The sequence below is a fragment of the Macrotis lagotis genome, chromosome 1, assembly GCF_037893015.1.
Source record: "Macrotis lagotis isolate mMagLag1 chromosome 1, bilby.v1.9.chrom.fasta, whole genome shotgun sequence".
In the NCBI taxonomy this organism is placed as follows: Eukaryota; Metazoa; Chordata; class Mammalia; order Peramelemorphia; family Peramelidae; genus Macrotis; species Macrotis lagotis.
The window spans coordinates 692,276,358-692,298,566 of record NC_133658.1 but is presented as its reverse complement, the minus strand read 5'-3'; the positions used below and the strand labels follow the sequence as shown (position 1 = coordinate 692,298,566).

Genomic DNA, 22,209 nt, shown 5'->3' with positions numbered 1-22,209 from the left:
GACAACAAAATCAACAACTGGGTCAGCAACATGATATGGCAGCCAAAAAAAACAACATCTAAGTCTTCATAAAGCAAGGTAGATAACAGCTATGTTGTGGTCACACTAAATCCAGAGCACTGTCTTGAGTTCTGGGGATCATATTCTAGAGTGAATGCTTAAAAACTGGAGAATTCTGAAGAAGGGCAATCAGCATAGTAAAAGTCTTCAAGATCATACAATATAAGAGTTGATTAAAAATAATTAGGATGTTTATTTTCAAAAAGAGGATTTAGTAGGGGTGTGATATTTGTCTTCAATTTCAACTCCAGTTTTCTTATTCTTGGATCCAGTGACTGACCTTGCTATCCTTCCCAAATGAAAATAATCTTCTGATTATTTTCATTGATTGACTTCCTTTAGAATTGTGCCCAACACTGGGTAGGCACTCAGTAAATGCATGTTGAATTAATTTCAAGTCTTTCAAGAACTGTCAGGCTAAGAAAGATTAGCCTAATTTTGCATTTCCAGAAAGTCAAAATTAGGAACAACATGCATATTTCCCATTTCAGATGCTAGTTTGATTTTTCAATCTATTAAAATATCCTAGTAAGCCTACTTTTGTATTGTTGCAAAGTATTTAATTCCCTACTGCAGATTCCTTCCTCAATTGCATCTTTTCTTGGCAATAACCCCCCCATATATTGATCTAGCAGCAAACATCCATCAATTTAGGATTGCAGCTGGACCCATTGGTTCATTTTTACAGAAGAGGAAACAAGTCTAGGGATTTTTAAGTGATTTACCCAAGGTCACATAGGCATTGTCAAAAAAAGTATTTGACTCTAAGATCTCCAATTCCAGTCATTGCTTTTTCCACTGTACCAAGTTGTAATTTATTGAATTTCATGATATTGCATTCCTTTGCAATGACTTTTGAATATCCTTGAAATGTTCTCTCTCTTCTTCCTTTTAGCCTCCTCCCTAAATAAGTTAGGAAACTTGAACTGGTTCCCACAGTTTAAAGCAGTAATTCCTGCAATATCTTTTTTTTTTGACCTGGAAAAGGCTGAGAGAAAAATAAAAGAAAACAAACAAATAGAAACCTGACATATCTGCCAATTATCTCACCTGCTTATAAAATAATAGCAAAAGTTGGGTGGCTAGGTGGTGCAGTGGATAGAGCACTGGCCCTGGAGTCAGGAGTCCCTGAGTTTAAAACCGGCCTCAGACACTTAATAATTATCTAGTTGTGTGGCCTTGGGCAAGCTGCTTAACCCCATTTGCCTTGCTAAAAAAAAAAAACACACTAAAAAAAATAATAATTACCTAGCTGTATGGCCTTGGGCAAGCTGCTTAACCCCATTCCCCTCGCAAAAAAAAACCTAAAAAAAAATAATAACAAAAGTTGTTTTTAATGAGAGAATGTATAATATTGTACATCAAAAATGTATAATATCAAATTGTATTAAAAATGTACTAAAAGAAGACTGCCCATAGGCCACCTGGAGCAGTCATAGATATCTTAGATCACAAGTTTTGAAGTAACTTGCCAAATAGAATCTTGTTTTGATAATCTAGTAACAGGTTGAAAAAAGGCTCATAACCAGAGATCCATAAACTATTTCTTTGCAAGGCAATGGGGTTGAGTGACTTGCCCAAGATCACACAGCCAGGTAATTAAAGGTCAGAAGATGAATTTGAAGTCAGGTACTCCTGACTCTAGGACCAGTGCTCTATCCACTGCACCAGTATCCAATTTTGATTGCATTTCCACATAATTTCCCTGCAATCCTATGTACTTTATGCAATTAAAAATATAATTCTAAATTATTTATTTTATATTCCTTGCCTTCTGTGACCTGGCTAATATGGGTACATGTATTCTGCATGATTTCACATGTAAAAATTGCTAAATTCCTAGCTTTCTCAAAGAACGAGGAAAAGACCAAAAGAAGGGAGAGAATTTGGAACTCGATTTTTTTAGATGTCAAAAGTAAATAGATTTTTCTTTAAAGAAAAAAAGGAAAAAACATTTTGGGAAGAAATAGTTGGGTTCCACTAGATTTCGATGAGCTCAGAACTCCTGAACTAGAGAAATCCACCAAGTGGGCGGGGCGTCAAGGTGTAGAGGGAGGCAACTGTCATCATCATTTCCGGTTTGACAATTTCCCACTTCAAGAGTCTGGGAGGAAGAGGCGGGGCTTGGGGAAGGGGCGGAGCTTGAAGAAGGAGGACCCAATAAGGGACAGGAAAACATCAAAAAGGTGCCTTCCCGATTATACTATTGGCTTCTAGGATGCGAGAATCACCAAGCCAGACCAGGAATCCTTCCTTGACAGCTGGGAGAGCCAATGGACAAGGAAGACTTTTTGACCAATTCTGACCAATCCCAGAGAAGGGGAGGAGTCCTTGCTGGCCCCACCTCCCCACTCCTACCCCACCTCAAATCAAGAGGGGAGAATAATTTGCTACTTCCCAAAGCCTTCAACAAAGGGGCAAACTCTTAATGTCAGAGCCGTGCAGAGGCAGTGGGTCCACTAAGTCATTAAATCCAAGGCAAAGCTTTAAAGCCAAGAGATCAAGAGATGAAGAAGAAAGGGGAATCTTTTTTCTGTGACTTAAACCACTAGGGGGTGCTGCGGTGCAAAGGAAAAAAAACTCTAGCGGAAGCGAGAACGCCCCTTGTCAATCTTGCCCTAGTGCGGCTTCCGTAGGGCCCCTTAGGGCGTGAACGGTAGTTCCGAGGTCTCGCGAGGAGGGCGGAGCGTTCGGGCCGCCCCCTTCCACGTCAGCGCCGCTGAGCTTTCCTGGCTTCCTCGAGTCCACGCCTCTTCCGCCTCCCCTCCGGCGCCCGGGAGGGGGCGCTCGCAGTGATTTCCCGTCGGGCACTGCGCCGCCGGCCTGCGGAGCCTGCGAGTGCCACGTCCTAAGTGAGGCCCGGGCCTTGCGCGGGGCGGGCGGGCAGTCGGCGGAGGAGGCGCCGGCGACCCCGGGCCTGGGCCTGCCGCCGCCATGGGCTCCTCGCAGAGCGTCGAGATCCCCGGCGGAGGCACCGAGGGCTACCACGTCCTGCGGGTAAGGAAGGCCGCGGCCCGGCGCGGGGCCGAGGCGCGGACACACCCCCCGGGCCCGCGGCCCGGGAGGGGAGGGGGCAGCCGGGCACAGGAGGCCGCGGAGCCCGCTCCACCTGCGCCAGCCGGGAGGGCCTGGGCTCGCGGGCGGCCCCGGGCCTTTCCCGCGCCCCCGCGTGTCTGCACGCCGCTGGTCGTGCCCCCGGCCGCAGCTGGGCAGATGCCGGCCGACCGGCTGGACCCGGGGTCCCCGCCCGTGGGTAGTGGTTCCGTGGACCTTCTGTTAAAGAAACTGCAGCTGCGGCCCGGTGTTGGCGTTCTGGGAAGAGGCAGGGGCGGCAGGGGCGGCAGCGGCGGCAGCGGCGGCAGGCTGACCGGCTGGCCGGCTAGCCGTGGGCCCGGCGGAACGCGGTGCAGGTTCTGGGTAGCCTCGGTGAGCTCCGTGATCCAAGGATCTAAGCTTCCGAGCCCCTTACGTCGAGGGAAAAAATGGCCTGGCTAAGAAAAAGGGCACTAGAAAGTATTCATTACCCAGGAAGAAATGCCAAAAACATAAAATGCTGCTTTTTAAGACTTTTGAGACTGCCCTTTTATCTTTAAGACCACTTTTGGCAGTCCTTAGCACCATAAAACCGCTTGGACCGACTGGAGTGTCAGGGATCGTTTGAGGGGCTTCAGCGGTGGAAGATGACAAAGCCTCATGTATGACTTGAGGCTAAGATTTGAAAGATGAGACCTATTAGGTCACAGTATTTTCAGCCACAGAAGCGACAGGACGCGGTTGATAGTCAGTGCCCCCCTCTCTTCTCCTCCTCGGCCTCATCCCCTCCCTGGAGCGCCCCAGTTCTTTTACTGCGCTTATACAGGTTAGCCCTCGTTTAGCTCTTCACTTTCCTTGAGGTGAAGCTGTAGGGAAAGGAAAATGAATGGTTAGCACCTAAGGTCAAAGATTTAGAGCTAAAACCTAAAAGTCCATAAGCATTTATTAAGCACATTCCAGGCATTGTGCTAAGTGCTGGGGAGACCCACCACCACCAAAAAAAAGAAAAAAGGCACAACCATTTCTTCCTCTTGTCATAAAGTTCAGCCCTCTAATAGTAAAGATGAGAAGACCCAAACCCAAAGAGGTTAAGTAGTTTGCTCTAGGATATGTGATTAGAAGTCGCAGAATTAATAATAATCACTATCATTTCTGTAGTGCCTATTATGTGTTAGATACTTTTTTATTACTATAATCTCATTTCATCTTCATGAGGTTCCTGGGAAGTAGATGCTATTGTTATCCCCATTCTACAAATGGGTAAACTGAAGCAGAGGTTAAGTGACTTGACCAGGGTTTCACTAATAAGTGTCTGAATTTGAATTTAGATCTTTCTGACTCCAAACCTAGCACTCCAGCCACTGATCTGCCTAGCTTATAACTCCTTGTTAAAGAATCTGCCTTATAATTATCTGCAAGGACCACATGATTAAAACTGTGTCTTAGACTCATTAATTCTGGTGGATTCATTTATTTACTTTGTATTTACTTATCTTTGTGTTCATCTTCTGTCCCATCATTAGTGTGGGAGTTCTTGAGGACAAGGATTTCCTTTTTAAAGTCTTTGAATCCTCAGCTACTAGCTTTGGTGCCTGGGACAGAATAGGTATTTAACAATGCTCATTCTTCATTCTTTTTTGTTTTTTTTTTTTAATGCAAGGCAATGGGGATATAAGTGGCTTGCCCAAGGCCACACAGATAGGTAATTATTGTGTCTGAGTCTGCCTTTGAACTCAGGTACTCCTGACTCCAAGGCCAGTGCGCTATCCACTGTGCCACCTAGCCACCCCTCGTCCTTCATTCTTGAAGAAAGACCATGACATCAGGGAAATGATGCCATGACGTCTACATAAATTGGAGTTGAGTGAGGAGGGTGCTATGCTAAGTCACCAACCTCACATTTTCCTCCAGAGTCATCTGGGTCCAGTGCCCAGATATGGATCAGAATATATGACCCTGGATGCAAAGCAGTCAGAATTAAGTGACTTGCTCAAGGTCACAGAGCTAGTTGAACTCAGGTCCGCTAGTTGATCCCAGGACTGGAGCTCTATCCACTGCACCACCCAGCTGCCCAAGCCATAGTCACTTAGTAAATGTTAAAGAATAAATGCCACAATCCGGCCTCAGACACGTAATAATTACCTAGTCATATGGCCTTGGGAAAGCCACTTAACCCCATTGCCTTGCAAAATCTAAAAAAAAGAAAGAAAGAATAAATGCCATAGACCCTGGGGTGCTCAGACAAGTTAATTCTGAGTAAGCATTCTGAGAGTGTAGAAAGAAGAGAACACTATTTGGAAATAATATGTTGAAGGATGTCTTAATGTAAATTCAGTTTAACTTTTTCTGATAGTACTACTTAACAACATCAGTTTTATGGATGAGGATAAAGAGTGAATGAGACTGTTTTGTTTTCTATTAGAGGCAGGGTGCTTTAATAGATACATTCAAGTGAACATGGGCAAGTTGATTGACTTTTTTTGGAGGCAATCCAGGTTAAGTGATTTGCCCAGGGTCACATAGCTGGTAAGGGTCTGCGGCTGAACTCAGATCTTCCTGATTCCAGGGCACCTAGCTACCCCAAGTTATCTTCTGAATCAACTTAAACAACTCTTGAGATAGATGCTGTTTGCAAAACTTTTCCTACCCAAGAAAAGAAACAAATACTTTATTAAAATGCTTATTTTTAATCATAAGGTATAATCATTACAGAAGGTAATGCAGTATGATTTATGTAGTAGATGGTTACAGAGAATGTTATAATTAAAATGTCTAGCCCTCTACTGACTTGGAAAGTTTCCTAATTCTCAATTCCTTGCTTTTCCCATCTGTAAAGTCACAAACTAAACTGATATGAGTGCTAATTGCCCTGAATTTCTTTCTTCTTATAGATTCAAGTTCTCTAACATACTTTATCTTGCATGCTCACTAAACACCTCAGGATAGAAGTTAGAAGGCAGCCATAGTTATCTCTACATTCTGAGATATAGCATGAAGCTGACTAATTTTTCTTAGTCAATTGTTCAGGTAGGAATCAAATTCAGGTCTTTTTTTGTGCTCTCCTTTATTGTTTTATCCTCTAAAGAACTGGAAACTAATGACTGTAAAATAATGTATAGAAATGTCTACTAACAGTTGTCAACTATATAATAGTATCCAATTCTATTTAGCATGTAAATCAGAAGAGACAGAATTAGGATGTTCACTCCCCTTTTTTTCTAGGATGACCTAATTATAATGGCACATTTCTTTAATAATTGCAATTTTGGTCTCATCTTGATTAGTAATGAAAATGAATGGGTTCTGACATTAATTATAGTGACTCTTCCATTACTATTTTTTATTAGTTATTTTATAATCTCTGTAATCATATCCTGAATTTCCCCTTTTTTTCATTGTTGTTCCCTCTGCATTGTTAAAGTTGTTTTAAAAATTCAATAGGGAACATACTGATTTTATGGTAAAACTCAAACATGGCATCTTTTTTCATTTTAGCATCCTCCTAGTCCCAGAGTACAATATACTTATGTATTTATAGGTACTTTACTCTTTAAATTCAGAGACTTTCTATGTTCTATCTTACTGTCTTACAACCTACCAAAATTCACCACCAGAAGTTAACTCTTAGAGTAATACTTTTTAGAGCATCCCTTTAGAATGTCTTTATTTATATGAAATATGCCTTTCAACTATGATTCAATACAATATTATAAGTCAGATTTAGTAGAATTTTAAATCTTTGGTTTTTTTAATTGTATAAAGGATCCTTTCTATGTAGAATTATCTTTCTTTCTCACTATATGGTTCAGATTCTGTAATACAGTCTCATAGGCCTTATCTACATACTTATCTACATATTTGTGTTCCTTGGCATTAACCTATTATGGGTTAAAAGACCCTTTTTGACTGAACTATATGGGACAATATGTTAAAATGAGGGAGTTGCTAGAATTTACTTTCCTAAACAACAGTAGTTGGATATCATATAATGCTTGTATATCAAATTCTTCATAAGATTTGCAAGTGAAAGGAAATATTTTGAACTCAGTGAGCAGTAATTAGTATTATTTTGTAGTTACCAAAAACCCTATTATTATTGGTTTGATTTCATACTAATTTTACTCTTGCTTCTACTGCCTCCCGAGATACGCCTCACCTGTGCCTTATTTCTGATTGTGAAGACTTGAGGGCATACACCTGGCTCAGCTCTGCCTCCTCTACTGCTTGTCCCTGACTCCCAAACACATGGACAACCAAACCTTTTTAAATAAAGCAAATTAAAGTTAAATTTTGTTTCCAGAATTTCAGACTGCCATTTGAGCCTGAGGATACTTTTAGGTATTCCAAAATCAAACTTGGCAATCTTAACAGTCACCTGTTGTATGCAGCATTAAGATTGCCTACTCTCTGCTGTCAAGGAGTTTAGTTCTATCAAGAGAGACAAAATGTACGAGTATATACAGCATATAAGCTAAATAAGCCCTAGGTAATTTGGGAGGGCAAGAAGGAGTACATTCCAGCTGAGGTGAATATTTGCTGAAGCATCAAGATGGGAGACAGTGCTTTGTGTGAGAGATGTTTTAAGAAGTCAGATCATAGTAGTATGCAAAGCAGAGTAATATATAACGAAACAGGATTTTATATATGATTCTAGAGGCAATGGGGAACCAATGAAGTTTATTGAGGAGGTGAATAAGCTGGTCAGACTGGGTCTTTAGAAAAATCACTTTAGCAACCATTTGTTGGTTGGACTGTAGTACAGAAATCTTTGAGGTGGCGAGATTAAGAATCTGTTGCATGCAGGTAAGAGATGATAGCACCTGAGAAGAGAAGAGGCTGAACTTGAAAGATGTTGTGAAAATAGAAAATGGTCGGATTTGGCATAGGTGAGATCATAAATGATGCAGAAAAATGGGAGGCAACATGGATGTCATCCCTTTTCTGAGTGATTTAAAGACTTGGGTGGATTTGTAGAGATTGAAGTGTTTTGAGGAGGTAGGTTCTTGACGTGAATGGTATTAGTTAAAACTAGGTCAACTACTTTGTGGTTTTGGTGCAAATGGCAGATTAGTCAGGTACTTTTGTTGCTCATTAATTGAAGAAAATTAGAACCAAAGCCATGAAGTCTGACTACAATGCAGTCTAACATCAGGGAGGTAGGTAAACATTTTCTTCCTCATTTAGTAAATATTCAGGTTTTGAATAAGCTTTCAAAGACAGAAATCAGTATATTTCAGATTGTTGAAAGTTTGAAATCTTATGTTTTACAACCTTAAGCCACTTAAGAGAATTTTATGCATATTAAGTCAAAAATCAGTCAGTATAAACCTTAATCAACCAATCATTTGAGGACCTTCTCAAAATTTAAATAGTTTCTGAAAATTTGAAATGATTGAGTCTTTGAATTATATATTTATGTTGCTCAAGTTCCATAAGAAGTGTATGATTTCTACAGTAAGCTGATAGTTGAGATTCTCATTTTGTTATACTGCTTGAAATTGTTAAATTAAAAAAATGTAGATCTGGTAAAGGTGGTACTCCTTTATTCCTCTTTAGAGAACCAAATTAAATTATTGGAAAATAGCTAATATCATTCCTACTTTCTCTGACCTGTTGGACAAATACTGTTATGTAATTAGGAAAAATAGCTCATGGGACCTGAGGAATGATGATTCAACTGACACTATGTGATATTGTTTATTTACACTTATTTTATTTAAAGGTGTTTGATATTGTTATTCTCAAGACTATTCCTCTAAACAAACCAATTTGGGAAGATTCTGATGATGGAATTAAATGTTAAAAATGACTTAGAAAAGATCAAGAATATAAAAAATTTAAGGAAGAACTAAGCTGTACTAGATTTTTAAAGTATATTATAAAGCAATAATTATCTAAACTATCTGGTCCTGGATAACAAATAGAATCAGTGATCAATGGAGTAGATCACAACAGCAAATGATTATAGTAACCTCATGTTGATAAATGTAAAGATTTAAGCTTTGAGGATAAGAATTTAGTACTTGGTTAAAATACTTTAGATTAAATTAAATTAAAAAAATATTGTTGGGAAAACAGTCTGGCAGAAACCATATAACATATATATGCATATATAGATAAAATGGATACATGACCTATCTATAACAGGAGACATAAGCAAATTAGAAGAACATGGAACATATTGCCTTTCAGATTTCTGGATAGGAGAGGAATTTATGAATAATCAAGAGATTGAGAGTACTGTGAGAGATATAAAATGTATAGTTTTTGATTACATTAAGTTAAAGGTTTTGTATAAATAAAATCAGTGAACCAAGATTAAAAGGAAAGTATAAAGTTAGGGGAAATATTATAGTTTCTTGAATAAAGACTTCACATCTCAAATATATAAATATATATATATATCTTTGTCAAATGTATAATAGGAGCTATTTCTCAATTGATAAATGATCAAAAGATATGTACAGGCAGTTTTGGGAAGAAAATATCAAAAACACATATACAAACACACACACATATGAATAGCTGAATAAGTTGTGGTATTTGATTGTAAAGGAATAGTGCTGTGCTATAAGAAATGATGAGCAGACCAACTTCAAAAAACCCTGAAAAGACTTACATGTACTGATACAAAATGAAGTGAGCAGAAGGAGGAGGGCAAGAGGACCAGAGAAGGTGATGCCCCCCCCCCCCTTTGGGGAAGATGTTATAGAAAGCAGGACAACACAACTGCAGTTTTGCATCTGTATTGTGTATCCAAGGGAATATTCTTCAGTCTAGGAATGGTAGAACAATAATGAATAAGAATATATCAAATCCTGAGTTTGAAGATCTAAATGAGGTCATATTTCAAATATATCAAATCCTGAAAGATCTGGCGGTTGAAGTCTGAACTGCTGTGAGTGATCTTTGAAGAACTCATCCGACATTAAGCAACAGAAGACTGTTGACCCTAGATAATCATAGCTTACATTCATAGCTTAGAATAGGGCTGTCCAAAATGCGGCCTGCAGTGTGATTTTATGTGACCCCCTTTGGGTTTACTAAACGCTTACCTAAACAAAATTGAACTACTGCAGAACTCGCACTCAAAATGGCAAATCAAAATATATATTGTCTATTGTTTCAATAAAAATTTTTAAAAGTAAAGTTGGGGGGCAGCTAGGTGGCGCAGTGGATAGAGCACTAGCCTTGGAGTCAGGAGTACCTGAGTTCAAATCTGGCCTCAGACACTTAATAATTACCTAGCTGTGTGGCCTTTGGTCAAGCCACTTAACCCCATTGCCTTGCCAAAAAAGTAAAGTTGGACAGTCCTGACTTAGAAAGTTCTTGCAACAAATGTCATTTCATTCTTGGAACAGCTCTGGTTGGTAGTACGACTGTTATTATTCCTTTTTTTGTAGAAGTGAAAACTTAAGTATCAGCTAGTTATCTGGGTAACATCTAGGTCATACATCTAGTAATTGACAAAGCTGGGAATTCAATCCTAGGTCTTCCAGGATATCTTATTTGTACAGTTGAAAGATAGAAATTTTTCTAAGAGGAAAAGAGGACTGTGACAAATTATAAATAAGATGATTTTGACTTCCATCCCAGCAAAATACCAGTATAGATCATTAAAAGTATGACTCTTGAGCAAATAGAAATATAATCAGCAATTACTAGGAGTCAGCATGTGTCATTAAGGACAAGCTGTGTTAAGCTTATTACATTTTTTTTAAAAGTTGGACAGTTACTAAATTAGGGAAATATTATAGGTTCATATGACTTTTAGATATGCATTTGACAGAGTTTGTTAATGTGGTAGAGACTTGAAAGGAGATTGTTAATGGCATACTACCGTTTCCCTGTTCTTTTCAAAATTTTTATCAGTGATTTGTATGAAATTTTATAAAAAGCAATAATGTTTATTCTCTAAAAGATAGTGAGGCAAGGGGGAAAATTCTCACAGAAATTTATGAGAATGGTCATTCTTTTGTTGAGACAGCAATGAGAGAGAATGCAAGTAAATTACTCATCCCTGCCAGAAATAAAGTAGAGCTATTTTATAAATAATCACGCTTTAATTAAAAAAACAATCTGTGCATTGAAAAGATCCCTCATAGGCATCAGTAGTCTCCAGAACACTCTTTAAGAACTTCTACTTTAATTATAGTGTTAGATTTCTAATACGTGAATTTTTTTAAATTTAAAATATGATCAGACATATTTACAGAGTAGCTACACCTGTGTTCTATTATTAAATAGTACTATTTAAAGGATGAACTCATTTGTTTCAATGGGTAGCATTCTCTAATTTTTGTTAAAATGTATACATTTTAAAAATTAAAATCTAAAGTATATTTTCCAGTATGTAGCAATAAATTTATTTTACCTTTGGTTGCTTTTCTGTATTGCCTCTGAACATGTATGAGATGACTATTAGGCTTCATATTATAATTTATTTATTTGTTTTTTAGGTTTTCTGCAAGGCAAAATGGGGTTAAGTGGCTTGCCTAAGGCCACACAACTAGGTAATTATTGGGATTTGAAACCAGGTACTCCTGCCTCCAGGGCCCGTGCTTTGTCCACTGTGCCACCTAGCCACCCCCATATTATAATTTTAAAGGTTGCTTATAGTTTATTTCTTGTGACATTTATACATAACAAAAATAAATTTTCTGACCTTATTAAACTGTGTGAACATTATTCTTTTACATTGGTATTTAAAGTCAAGTCTATGGTTAGACATCTGCAAAATAGTATGGTCATTCATCTGACACCATTCATTTGGCCAATTTCATGTCTTTTTAATAATTATTGTTATTTTCAAGTGCCATCATATAAGTGTTTGTAGCTACTACTTTGAAATTATATATATATATATATACTGCTCACATGTGAATGATATAATTGACTTAGAATTTGCATTTTGATTTATTTCTCATGCATAAGTTAAAAAATTATTTTAATGGTTGGAAATTCGTTTATAGTACTCTGTGTCCTAAGATCTCAGTAGTTCACCTTGATCACTGAAAATAAATTAAAAAATTGACAGAACCTAATAGAAACCATTCAGAGCTCCTGAATGGATGAAACTTAGCTTTAGTTTCTTAGGTTTTTCATGGAAATTTGTAGGCTTTGTTCATAACATTTGAAGGTAGAAGAATGCGGGGCGGGGGGGGGGGGGAAGATTGCATATTCATTACAAATAGAATGTTCTCAGGTTGATCATATATAGAATAAAAGGGAGAAGTACAGATGTTGGGTAAAAGCCTTTGAAAATTTAATGTATAGACAAATTTAATGTATGAAACCAAAGATTTTTATAGGCCATTTAAAGGGCTACAAAAATTGTTTTTAACTCAGGATATCAAGGTGATATGCCAGAATTTCTGACTGTGCTTTAAATTAGTATGTCTGGCACTATACACTTGATAGTTTGGGAGACGCTTTTTATCATCAATTCCATCTTGTCCTTCAATCCAGTATCTTGGGGGTATGGGGGTAAACTCAGATCTTTTCAACATTCTATTGATTGCTACATTGAGGCCTCTAATTTAACCTTTCTTCAGAAGCATGAGACTAGGGTAAGAAATAACCTGTTTTTGTATTAGGTGGTCTCTGCAGTCTTTTCTATCACTGAGATACCATAATATATTAGAAACAGATAGGGTATATGACATGGGGTAGCTAATGGCAATATAATTATTGAGTTGAACTGAGTTGTTTGAGGTGCTATTTGGATTCATTTTTAGTATAGTTCTACTCTTTTTATCAAGTTTAGAAAAATAGTACTTGACAGTGTTATTAAGAATGAAAGTGTTAACATCACAAAATCCTGAATTGATAGTGTGAACATAGTGTGAATAGATTGAGGAATTTATTGAAGTTGTAGAGAAGAAATCTGAACAATATTATTTCAGGAAGGATGGATGTATACTATATAAGGGAGGAAATAAAAATTAGAAATTCTGGCATATTTTATTAATGTGTAAACATTTTTTATTCATATTCTATTTGCAAAGCATTTTGCTAGGTACTGTCCAAGTAAGTAGATAAAATGCTATCCTCTTCATCATACTGTAACTACAATGTAATTGATGGATAATACCTATGACATAAGACTACCAGTGGCACACAAAAGTTCTGGGTGAAGTTGAGAGAGAGAAAGATCATTAATAATTGGAGGAATCAAGAAAACTTCCGGATAATATAATATTTGACTTGAAACTTATAGGATGAGAAATTCATATAGTCAGAGTGGGAGGGGAGAACATAGAGAACAGTATAAACAAAGGTGAGAAAGTACAAAATGTTCATAGGAGGTAGTGAATAGACCTGCTTCTTTGGAGTGAAGAAGACATGGAGGGAAGTGTTGTGAGATATGGCTACAAAGACAGGAAGGGACAATGTTTTGGTTTTTCAGTGCAGTGCATTAATTGGTAGACAGTAGGGAAAAAATTGGAGTGTTTTGACAGAATGGAGATAGAATCCAATCTGTGCATAAGAAATTCAGTATTTGATGTGTGTTAAACTCTAATGCTAGAAAGATAAAACAATAGCCCTCTCAAGGATGAAGTAACTAATTGACTGAGGGACTTAATTAAAAATGAAAGATGACTCTGAAGTGGTCAAACCCATGTGAATGACAGAATGATGATTTTATTTATAGAAGTAGGAAAGTTAGGAGAAAGATCAAAGGGGCAAAAGAGAAAGAAAAAATGAATTCCATTTTGGACATACTGAGTTTGAGTGCACAAAGGACATTCAAGTCGTGCTATCAATAAACTGGTAATGCAGGACTGGAACTTGGAGGATAGATTAGTCTGCATATATATGCAGTACACATATATATATGGATTTGGGAGACTTTCCTATAAGTAATAAGTGAAGCTGAGAGAGTGGTTGAGACATTTCCCTTCTCCCCTATTTGCCTATCCTTTTATTAATCTGATAGTAATATAAAGAGTAGCATTGGGAGGAGGAAAGAATGGTAGTAGATAGTACAGAGAGCTTAGCCATAGAAAGGAGAGGACAGACTTTAAAGAAAATCAACTTATTGACTGTGAGAGGTGAAATAGAAGGTAGAATCTAAGGTAATACTAAATTTGCTCCTAGAAAAAGACTGCAAGAGAAGCAAGTTTAGAGGGAGAGAGATAAGTTTACTTTTAGGCAATATATTGAGTTTGAGTTGCCAGCTAAACATTCATTTGTAGGTGTCTAGTAGGTCTACAACAGAGAGACATCAAAACTAGAGATAGAAATTTGATCATCATCTGCATTAAGATATAGCAAGAGTCAAGAAGACTAAACTTAACCTATATCATGTTTCCTTTGAGCTGCTTCAATTCTACCTTCCTCATAAAATGCAGCACCCTTACTGATAAGGGCACACCATGCTGGGCAGTCTGTGCCAGTGTCTCCCAAGCTGTACAATCAAATCTGAAGTTCTTAAGAGAGACCTTCAGGGTGTCCCAGTATCACTTCTTCTGACCCCATTGTGAGCACTTGCCCTGTGTGAGTTCTCTATAAAATAGTTTTTTTGGCAAGCAAATGTCTAACAACGTGTCCAGGCCCATCCTAGTTGCCACTCTATAGTAATGTTAGAATGCTAAGCAGTTTAGCTCCAGAAAGGACCTCAGTGTCTGGTACCTTCTCCTGCCAGGTGATCTTCTGAATCTTCCTAAGACAATTTAAATGGAAGCAATTCAGTTTCCTGACATGACACTGGTAGACTGTCCAGGTTTCACAAGCATATAGCAATGAGGTCAGCACAACAGCTTTGTAGACCTTCAGTCTGGTAGTGAGTCTCTTCTCTCTCACATACTTTCTTTCGGAGCATCACAAATACCGAGCTAGCTCTGACAATGCGTATGTCAGCCTCATTGTCACTGTGTACCTCCCTGGAAAGGACAATTTCAAGGTAAGTGAATTTGTCCACAGTACTCAAAACTTCTCCATTTGCTGTAATCAATGGTTTCACATAGGGATGGTGTGGTACTGGCTGATAGAGCACCTGTGTGTTCTTGGTGCTAATTGTTAGACTAAAATTAGCACATGCAGCAGAGAATTGAACCATACTTTGTTGCACTTCAGCTGCAGAGGCTGCATTGAATACACAGTGATCTACAAACAGAAGAACATGCACCAACATTCCCTCCACTGTGGTCTTGGTTGTAGCCTTTTCAAGTTGAAAAATTTGCCATCAGTGCAGTAATTGACCTTGAGGCCATGTTCATCCTCAGTGAGGACATTTGATAACACGGATGAAAACATCATGCTAAATTAGCATGGGAGCAAAGACATGTGTTTCACTCCATTGGTGATCAGGAAATCTTGAAGGCATTGTCCACTATCCCGAATCCAGGCTGGCATGATGTCATGAAATTGACATTGCAATACTGATAAATCTCTCTGAACAACCAAATTTTGACATAATCTTCCTTAATCCCAACTGATGATATCAAAAGCCTTGGTCAGATCTACAAGTGTTGTATATATACAGACCCCTGTTCTGTTCCTGGCCTTTTTCCTGGAGTTGTCAGGCAGCAAACACCCGACTGTTCCTCCACCCTTTCTGAAGCCACACTGACTCTCAGGGAGGTGACCATCTTCCAGGTGAAGGATCATCCTATTGAGAAGGATTCTGGCAAAAATCCTACCAGCAATGACTAAAAGAGAAACGCCCCTGTGATTGTCACAGGACAGTCTATTCCCTTTACCTTTATAGAGATAGATGATGGAGGCATCCTTGAATTCTCTTCATGCCATGTAATCTGGAAATTTTCAGTCAGCTTTTAGACGAGCAATGGCACCCTCCACTTTGTAGATCTCAGCTGGAATAGAATTAGTACCAGGTACTTTGCCTTTTGAAAGAAAACTAATGGTATTCAAAACCCTCTTCTTCTCTTAGAGATTCAGCTAAGAACTGATTGACTTCAAATTGAGATAGTCAGTGGCTTCTGCATTGATTGATGATGGTTTGTTAAGAACACTGTGGAAGTGTTCAGCCTCTCTAGGATCATGGCCCTATCATTAATCAATGTGGATCCATCAGCACTAAGCAGTTGAGATGTACCATAGGTCTTTGACCCATAAATAGCCTTCATAAAAGTATTTTGGTTTATTATTGTTCTGCATAAAACTGAATTTCATGTACTTGTTACTGAGCCAAGAGTCCTGCATCTCTCTAAGCTTCACTTGTACTTTGCTTTTGATGAAATTAAATGCTTTCTTCTTAGAAATGGGTGCACTTCCTGCTGATAAACCCTATGGAGTTCTCATTTTTCATTTAGCAACTTCTTTATTTCCCCATCATTTTTATCAAACCAGTGCTGATGTTTGTAAGTGTTTTGGCCCAGATGAGCAGATGCAGTGACAGAGCTCTGAAAGCTGCCTGTGCCTTTTCTGCTCCACTGTTGCCCTCTGTGTTTTGGCTCAGTTTTCCCTCCAAGTTAGCATTATACTGCTCCTGCTTAGGCTCACTCTAATCTCTTGACGTTAATTCTTCTATTATTCATTTTGCCTTAGGATTACCACTTTGTGTGAATGTTTAGCTTGGAGAGGATGTCTGTAATTAGTCCAACACTCTGCACCACATCTTGCTTTTGTCACTCTCACATCCTGTCTGCCTCTTTAGATGCCAATGTTTGCTAGAAGTGTGCATCCAGGAAGTTTTATTGCATTTAGGTAAACAGAAAACAGTGTTTGTGATGAGGTCATGAGATGCTCAAGTCTTCAGTAGAAAGTGACCGTTGCTGTTGCTCTTTCCAACTCCATTTGTCTCAAGGACTCTATATCTAGTAAAGGGATTAAAGTCACCCGGAATTATAAGCTTATCCTCTTTTGGTATAATGATGTAAAGGGTCTCCAGGTCTTCATAAAATTTTTCTTTTGATTTCATCTGGGTTAGGCATGGTGGGAGCATAGACACAGATGATAGTAGCATTGCATTTTCCTGGAAGTGGTAATGTCATTGTCATGAGCCTGTTGTTCACTCCTTTTGGGAGGCAGTCAAATTTGTGACTAGATTAGTTTTGATTGCAAAACTTACCCCAGCTTCATGGTGCTCCCATTCACTGTGGCCACTCCAGAAAAATGTATCCAACTCCAACTTCAGTAAGCTGGTCTTCATTTGCCAGCCTTTTCACCACTCAGGTCAGCCTTTTGGATATGATACCTGCAAGTTCTCTTGCAACAAGAGCTGTTTGTCTTTCAGCTCTATTAGATACTGTGTCGTCTGATAATGCACATGTTCCATGCACCAGTGGTGAGTGGAATCTTCTTTGAAGAAATTTTTGTACATTTTTTGGTCTTGATTGCAGGGTGGGATCCTTGCCTGCTGAGGTAATCAGCCAGGTTAGGTAAGCAGACAATTTTTAGGGCACCTTTTCTAGCTCCATCCTCACCTCAGGGAGATGAGCAGTGAGATCCTTAAAAAGTCACAGGACTTTAAGGATTGGTAAAATAAATGCTTTATTTATTGGGTGTATTTAGGGAGGACTACCAAGCCTTTTTCAGGGCTTCTTTCCACTTTTAGTAGCATTCACAGCGACCATACCCTAGTAAACCATTTTAGCAAACAGGCTAGATCAGGTTAAGAGTAACCGAGGGTGTCTCAAACCTTTTGATGAGTTGGAATGGTGTCTACCTTGGTAGAATGGGCAGGTGAAAACAATTTGTTCCAGCTGAAGTAGACTTCAAGGAGCACTTAGAGCTTGGTTAGATATCTAAGATGCCAAGGTCTTCCACTTAAGTCTTAAGTCATCACCAGTTGTCTTGACTCTGTCTTGTCATTGGACTATGATGACTTTGGAAGAGAGAGTTAAGACCAACAATTTCATGCAACCCTCCCTCACTTAAATCCAATGTATACACAAATCACAGAACATCACCCATACCATTTTACATGTTGATAAGGTTGACACATGCATTTCCAAAACTAACTCATTGTTTGGGAAGTTCTGAAGGAAGTTGTGGGAGAGGAGATATTAGACTGACTGCCAAGCTGAAAGTCTACCAGCTGCATGCGAGGAAAATGAATCATTTCCAATTAAATTGTCTGAAGATCACCTGGTGGGATGGAATGCCAGATACTAAGGTCCTTTCTCAAACTAAAATGTCAGATATTCAAACTCTGCTTCAGAGAGCACTTTGATGGACTGGCCACATAATTCGAGTGCCAAATGTATGCTTACCAAAAGTCACATGGTGATCAGAAAAAGTGATACAAGGACACTCTAAAGGTCTCTCTTAAGAACTTTGGAATTGATTACACAACATGAGAGACACTGGCACAGGATCTCACCCCCACACTGTGTGACCTCATTAGGTGCTATGGTCTATGAGCAAAGCAGAATTGTAGCAGCTCAGAAGAAACCCAAGATGAGCAAGTTTAAAGAATTAGGCTTATGTGTGCCTCACCTGTGGTAGAACATTCTGAGCTTGGTCAGCCACAGTTAGACAATATAATTTGACTCAGACATAGTGATGTTATTTTGGTCCTTTGAGAATGAAGGACAACAACCAACTAACCAACTTGCCACTCCAAAGAGAATGTTTCAGCCATCCTTCCAATGCACCAATTTAAAAATCTGGTTTCATTTATAACAAAAATATCACAGTTGAAAGCATTCCTCTAAGTGTCATGTCCACCCGTGATCATTAAAGATCTCACATTAGACTACAGTTAATATTTATAGAAAATTTAAAAACTGCATAATTTTTAGCTTTGCCACTTCACCATCCTTGAAGTAGTCAAGGACCATAAAAAAAAAAAAAGAATTTATTGTCTTAGAGAGAATCTATAATTTTCAGAATTTTTGGTAATCATGTTTCAATGTAATTGGCTTCCTTTGTAATCCTAAATTATGTGTTTTTATGAATTTAAAAATATTATTCTGAGAAGCTTCACTAGATTTCCACTGAATTCCATGACATTTAAAAAAATGGTTAAAAAGCCCTGATTTAAGTTTGCCATGACTTTTAAAACCACAGTAGAAGTTTTCTGCTTGTACTTTCAAGGTTTCACACATATAAAATAATATTTAGTTGGTGGAGCTTCATGAAGCTTCATTGCTAATAGGTGATTTTCCTGCTTGAAATTTCTACATCTGTTACAGTGCTTTTCTTTTCCTCCCCCTCCATACATTAGGTTTTAAGTAAAGGAAAACAGTAGAATATTATAATTAAAATTACAAATAAAATTTAATAAACCAAAGTGACTTATAGAAAATGTTAAAATTATATTGAACATTAATCACAGAATTTTTTTCACTTGAGCTAGAACTTTGGAGTATCTAGTATAAACCCAGAGATGTTATATCATAAATATCCTTTAGGTGACTTACCTGTGTAACAATAAAGCCAAAAGTAGCATTTGCATCTCTTAACCCACTATTACTTTCCCTAAAATGAAATAGAGCATTATAACTCTTAAATGTAATTTTACCAATGAGGAATTGTTAATGGTTTATTAAATCACTCAACAATGGGAGTTAAAATAGCTTTTTGCCTGTTGTGAAGCATATTAAAAGAAAAATTAGTCAGATTTAAAGGGGTCTGAGGGCAATTGAGGGAAGATTTGGGGTGTCAAGAATTGAGAGAATTGCTTTAAGAGAGATTGGTGCCTAAAATATTTTTATCAATCACTAGTATTGTAAGAGAAGCTTTATTATGTAGGAAATTTACTGTGTACTTTTCTAGATTTTAATTCCTTCTATTTGAAAATAAAATAGGGGGGAAGAGATCATGAAAAAGAATAAAAACATAACTTGTACAAAAATATTCATAGCAGCCTTGTTTGTGGTGGCAAAGAATTGGAAATTGGGTCAATGTTCCCATTGGGGAATGGCTGGACAAATTGTGGTATATGTATGTGATGAAACACATTAGAAACCAGGATGGTTGAGAATTCAGGGAAGCCTGGAAGGATTTGCATGAACTGATGCTGAGTGAGATGAGCAGAACCAGAAGAACATTGTACACCCAAACAGCAACATGGACTTGTTTGTTCCATCAGTGAAACAATCAGGCATAATTTGGGGGTATCTGCAATGGAGAATACCATCTGTATCCAGAGAAAGAATTGTGGAGTATGAACAAAGACCAAAGACTTTTAACCTTTAATTTTAAAAAAATACCATAATCTTATTATGTAGTTTTGCTATCTCTTATGCTTTATTTTTTTTCCATGAGGATATGATTTCTCTCTCATCACATTCAGCTTAGATCGATGTATACCATGGAAACAATGTAAAGACAAACAGACTGCCTTCTTTTGGGGGCTGGAGGGAGGGAATCGAGATTGGGGGAAAATTGTAAAATTCAAAATAAATAATCAAGGAGAAAAAAAAAAGAAAATAAGGAGGCAGCTAAGTGGTGCAGTGAATAGAACACTGGCCCTGGAGTCAGGAGGACCTGAGTTCAAATCCAGCCTCAGGCATTTATTGCCTAGCTGTGTGACCTTGGGCAAGTCACTTAACCCCATTGCCTTGTAAAAGAAAAGAAAGGAAAATCGGAATTTTCCTTTATATCATTTGGTTTAAAGCAGAAAACTATTGCACCCACTGCTGGTGATATAATAGTAACAAACAAGTCCTGATTCTTGATTGTTAATTCTAATGATGTATATAAAATTGGGAGAGAAATTAATTTCAAGGCCCATTAGAACAGAAGAAAATTGATGTTTGAAGTAAATGAAAATGGAAAAAATAATTAGCAAAACATTTTATTTAAGTTGCTGTTTAAAACTTAAAACTAGCTGTTTGACCTTTTTAACTTGTGAAGAGGATGCTTATAATAGAATTGGAAGACTTTTAAGTCAGTAAATAAGCACCTGTCCTGTACTAGACCCAATACTAGCCTCTGGGAGTGCAAAGGCAAAAACACAACAGTTCTTATTATAAAGGAACTCACTTTCTGGCAGTAACATGTCACACACACATACATATATAAGTAAATACAAAATATAGGCCAAGTAAATACAAGTTATTTTGGTGGGGAAAGAAGTTTAGGTAAAATGTATTTAAACTGAGTCTGAAAGAAACTAAAGATTTTAAGGAAGTATATTCAGTGTAATAGGAGGACAGCCTATACAATATTATAAGGATAAGAAATAGAATGTTTTATACAGAATCAAGAGGAATAATTTGTAAAAAAGATTAAAAGTGTCAGGAGGGGCTAACTTGTAGACAACTTTAGATGTCCAACAGGAGTTTATGGAATATGGAACTAAATCAAGGAAGGTGAAATGGTCAATCTTGCACATTAGAAAAATCACTTTGATAATGAATGAAAATTAAAATAGAGCTAGGGAGATCAAACAGAAGACTTGTAGTATTCTAGGTGAGAGCTGATAAGTTTTTAAATTAGGCTTGTGGCAAGATGTGGCTTCAACTTCCAAAATTAGAGATGGCATTTAAGAAAGGAGACAAGGCAAGTGGCCAGGAAAAGGTGAATTCCATGGGAACAATGAATGGGGATTGTAGGAGTGTCACTTGTTGATATCCCTTTCTGGATCTCTCTTTCTCTTCTCATTTAAAGTCCTTGAAGAAAAAGAAACAAACCATTTGTATTAAATTTATCCACTTAAAAAATAAAAATGAAAATAAAAAAAAGATTTCTTCTCTTAGCACTCTGCAGTCTTGACTTCAGGTTTTATCATTCAACTGAAAAGGTTGCCTCCAAGATTACTGATAAGCTTTCTCTCTTTTTAAAAAATTTTGAACTTAAACTAGTGATCTCTAAATTTCCAAATCTAATGACCTTTTCTCAGTCTTCATCCTTCTTGATCTCTTTACAGCCTTTAATACTATCACCCTGTCCTCCTACATCTACCTTTTAGGTTCTTGTGACATTGCTTTCACTTGGTTCTTCTCCTATCTCCGACCTCTGTATTACCAATATAGATGATGATTCCGAGGTTTATATATACAGGCCTAGTCTCTTCTGAACTCTAGTCCCATGTTATCAACTATTTTTTGAACATTTCAAATTGAATTTTCTCTAAGCATCTAGAACTCAACATGTCCAAAATAGAATACATTATTTCTCCCCTTCCTCCAAACTCTCTTCTCTTCCTAGCTTTCCTTTACTGTTATGGATACTAACAAGTTCACAGTTACTTAGGTTCGA

General features: G+C 37.8%; 1 protein-coding gene across 1 annotated transcript in view; it reads left to right on the top strand.

Annotated features, from left to right (window-relative positions):
• Positions 1–2,856: 2,856 nt before the first annotated feature.
• The window catches only part of GORASP2 (golgi reassembly stacking protein 2), a 44,810-nt gene continuing 25,457 nt past the window's right edge, over positions 2,857–22,209 (top strand). The window contains exon 1 of the mRNA XM_074215732.1: positions 2,857–3,057. Coding sequence (XP_074071833.1) covers positions 2,995–3,057 — 63 coding nt within the window. The 5' untranslated portion in view covers positions 2,857–2,994. The remainder of the gene's footprint in view (positions 3,058–22,209) is intronic.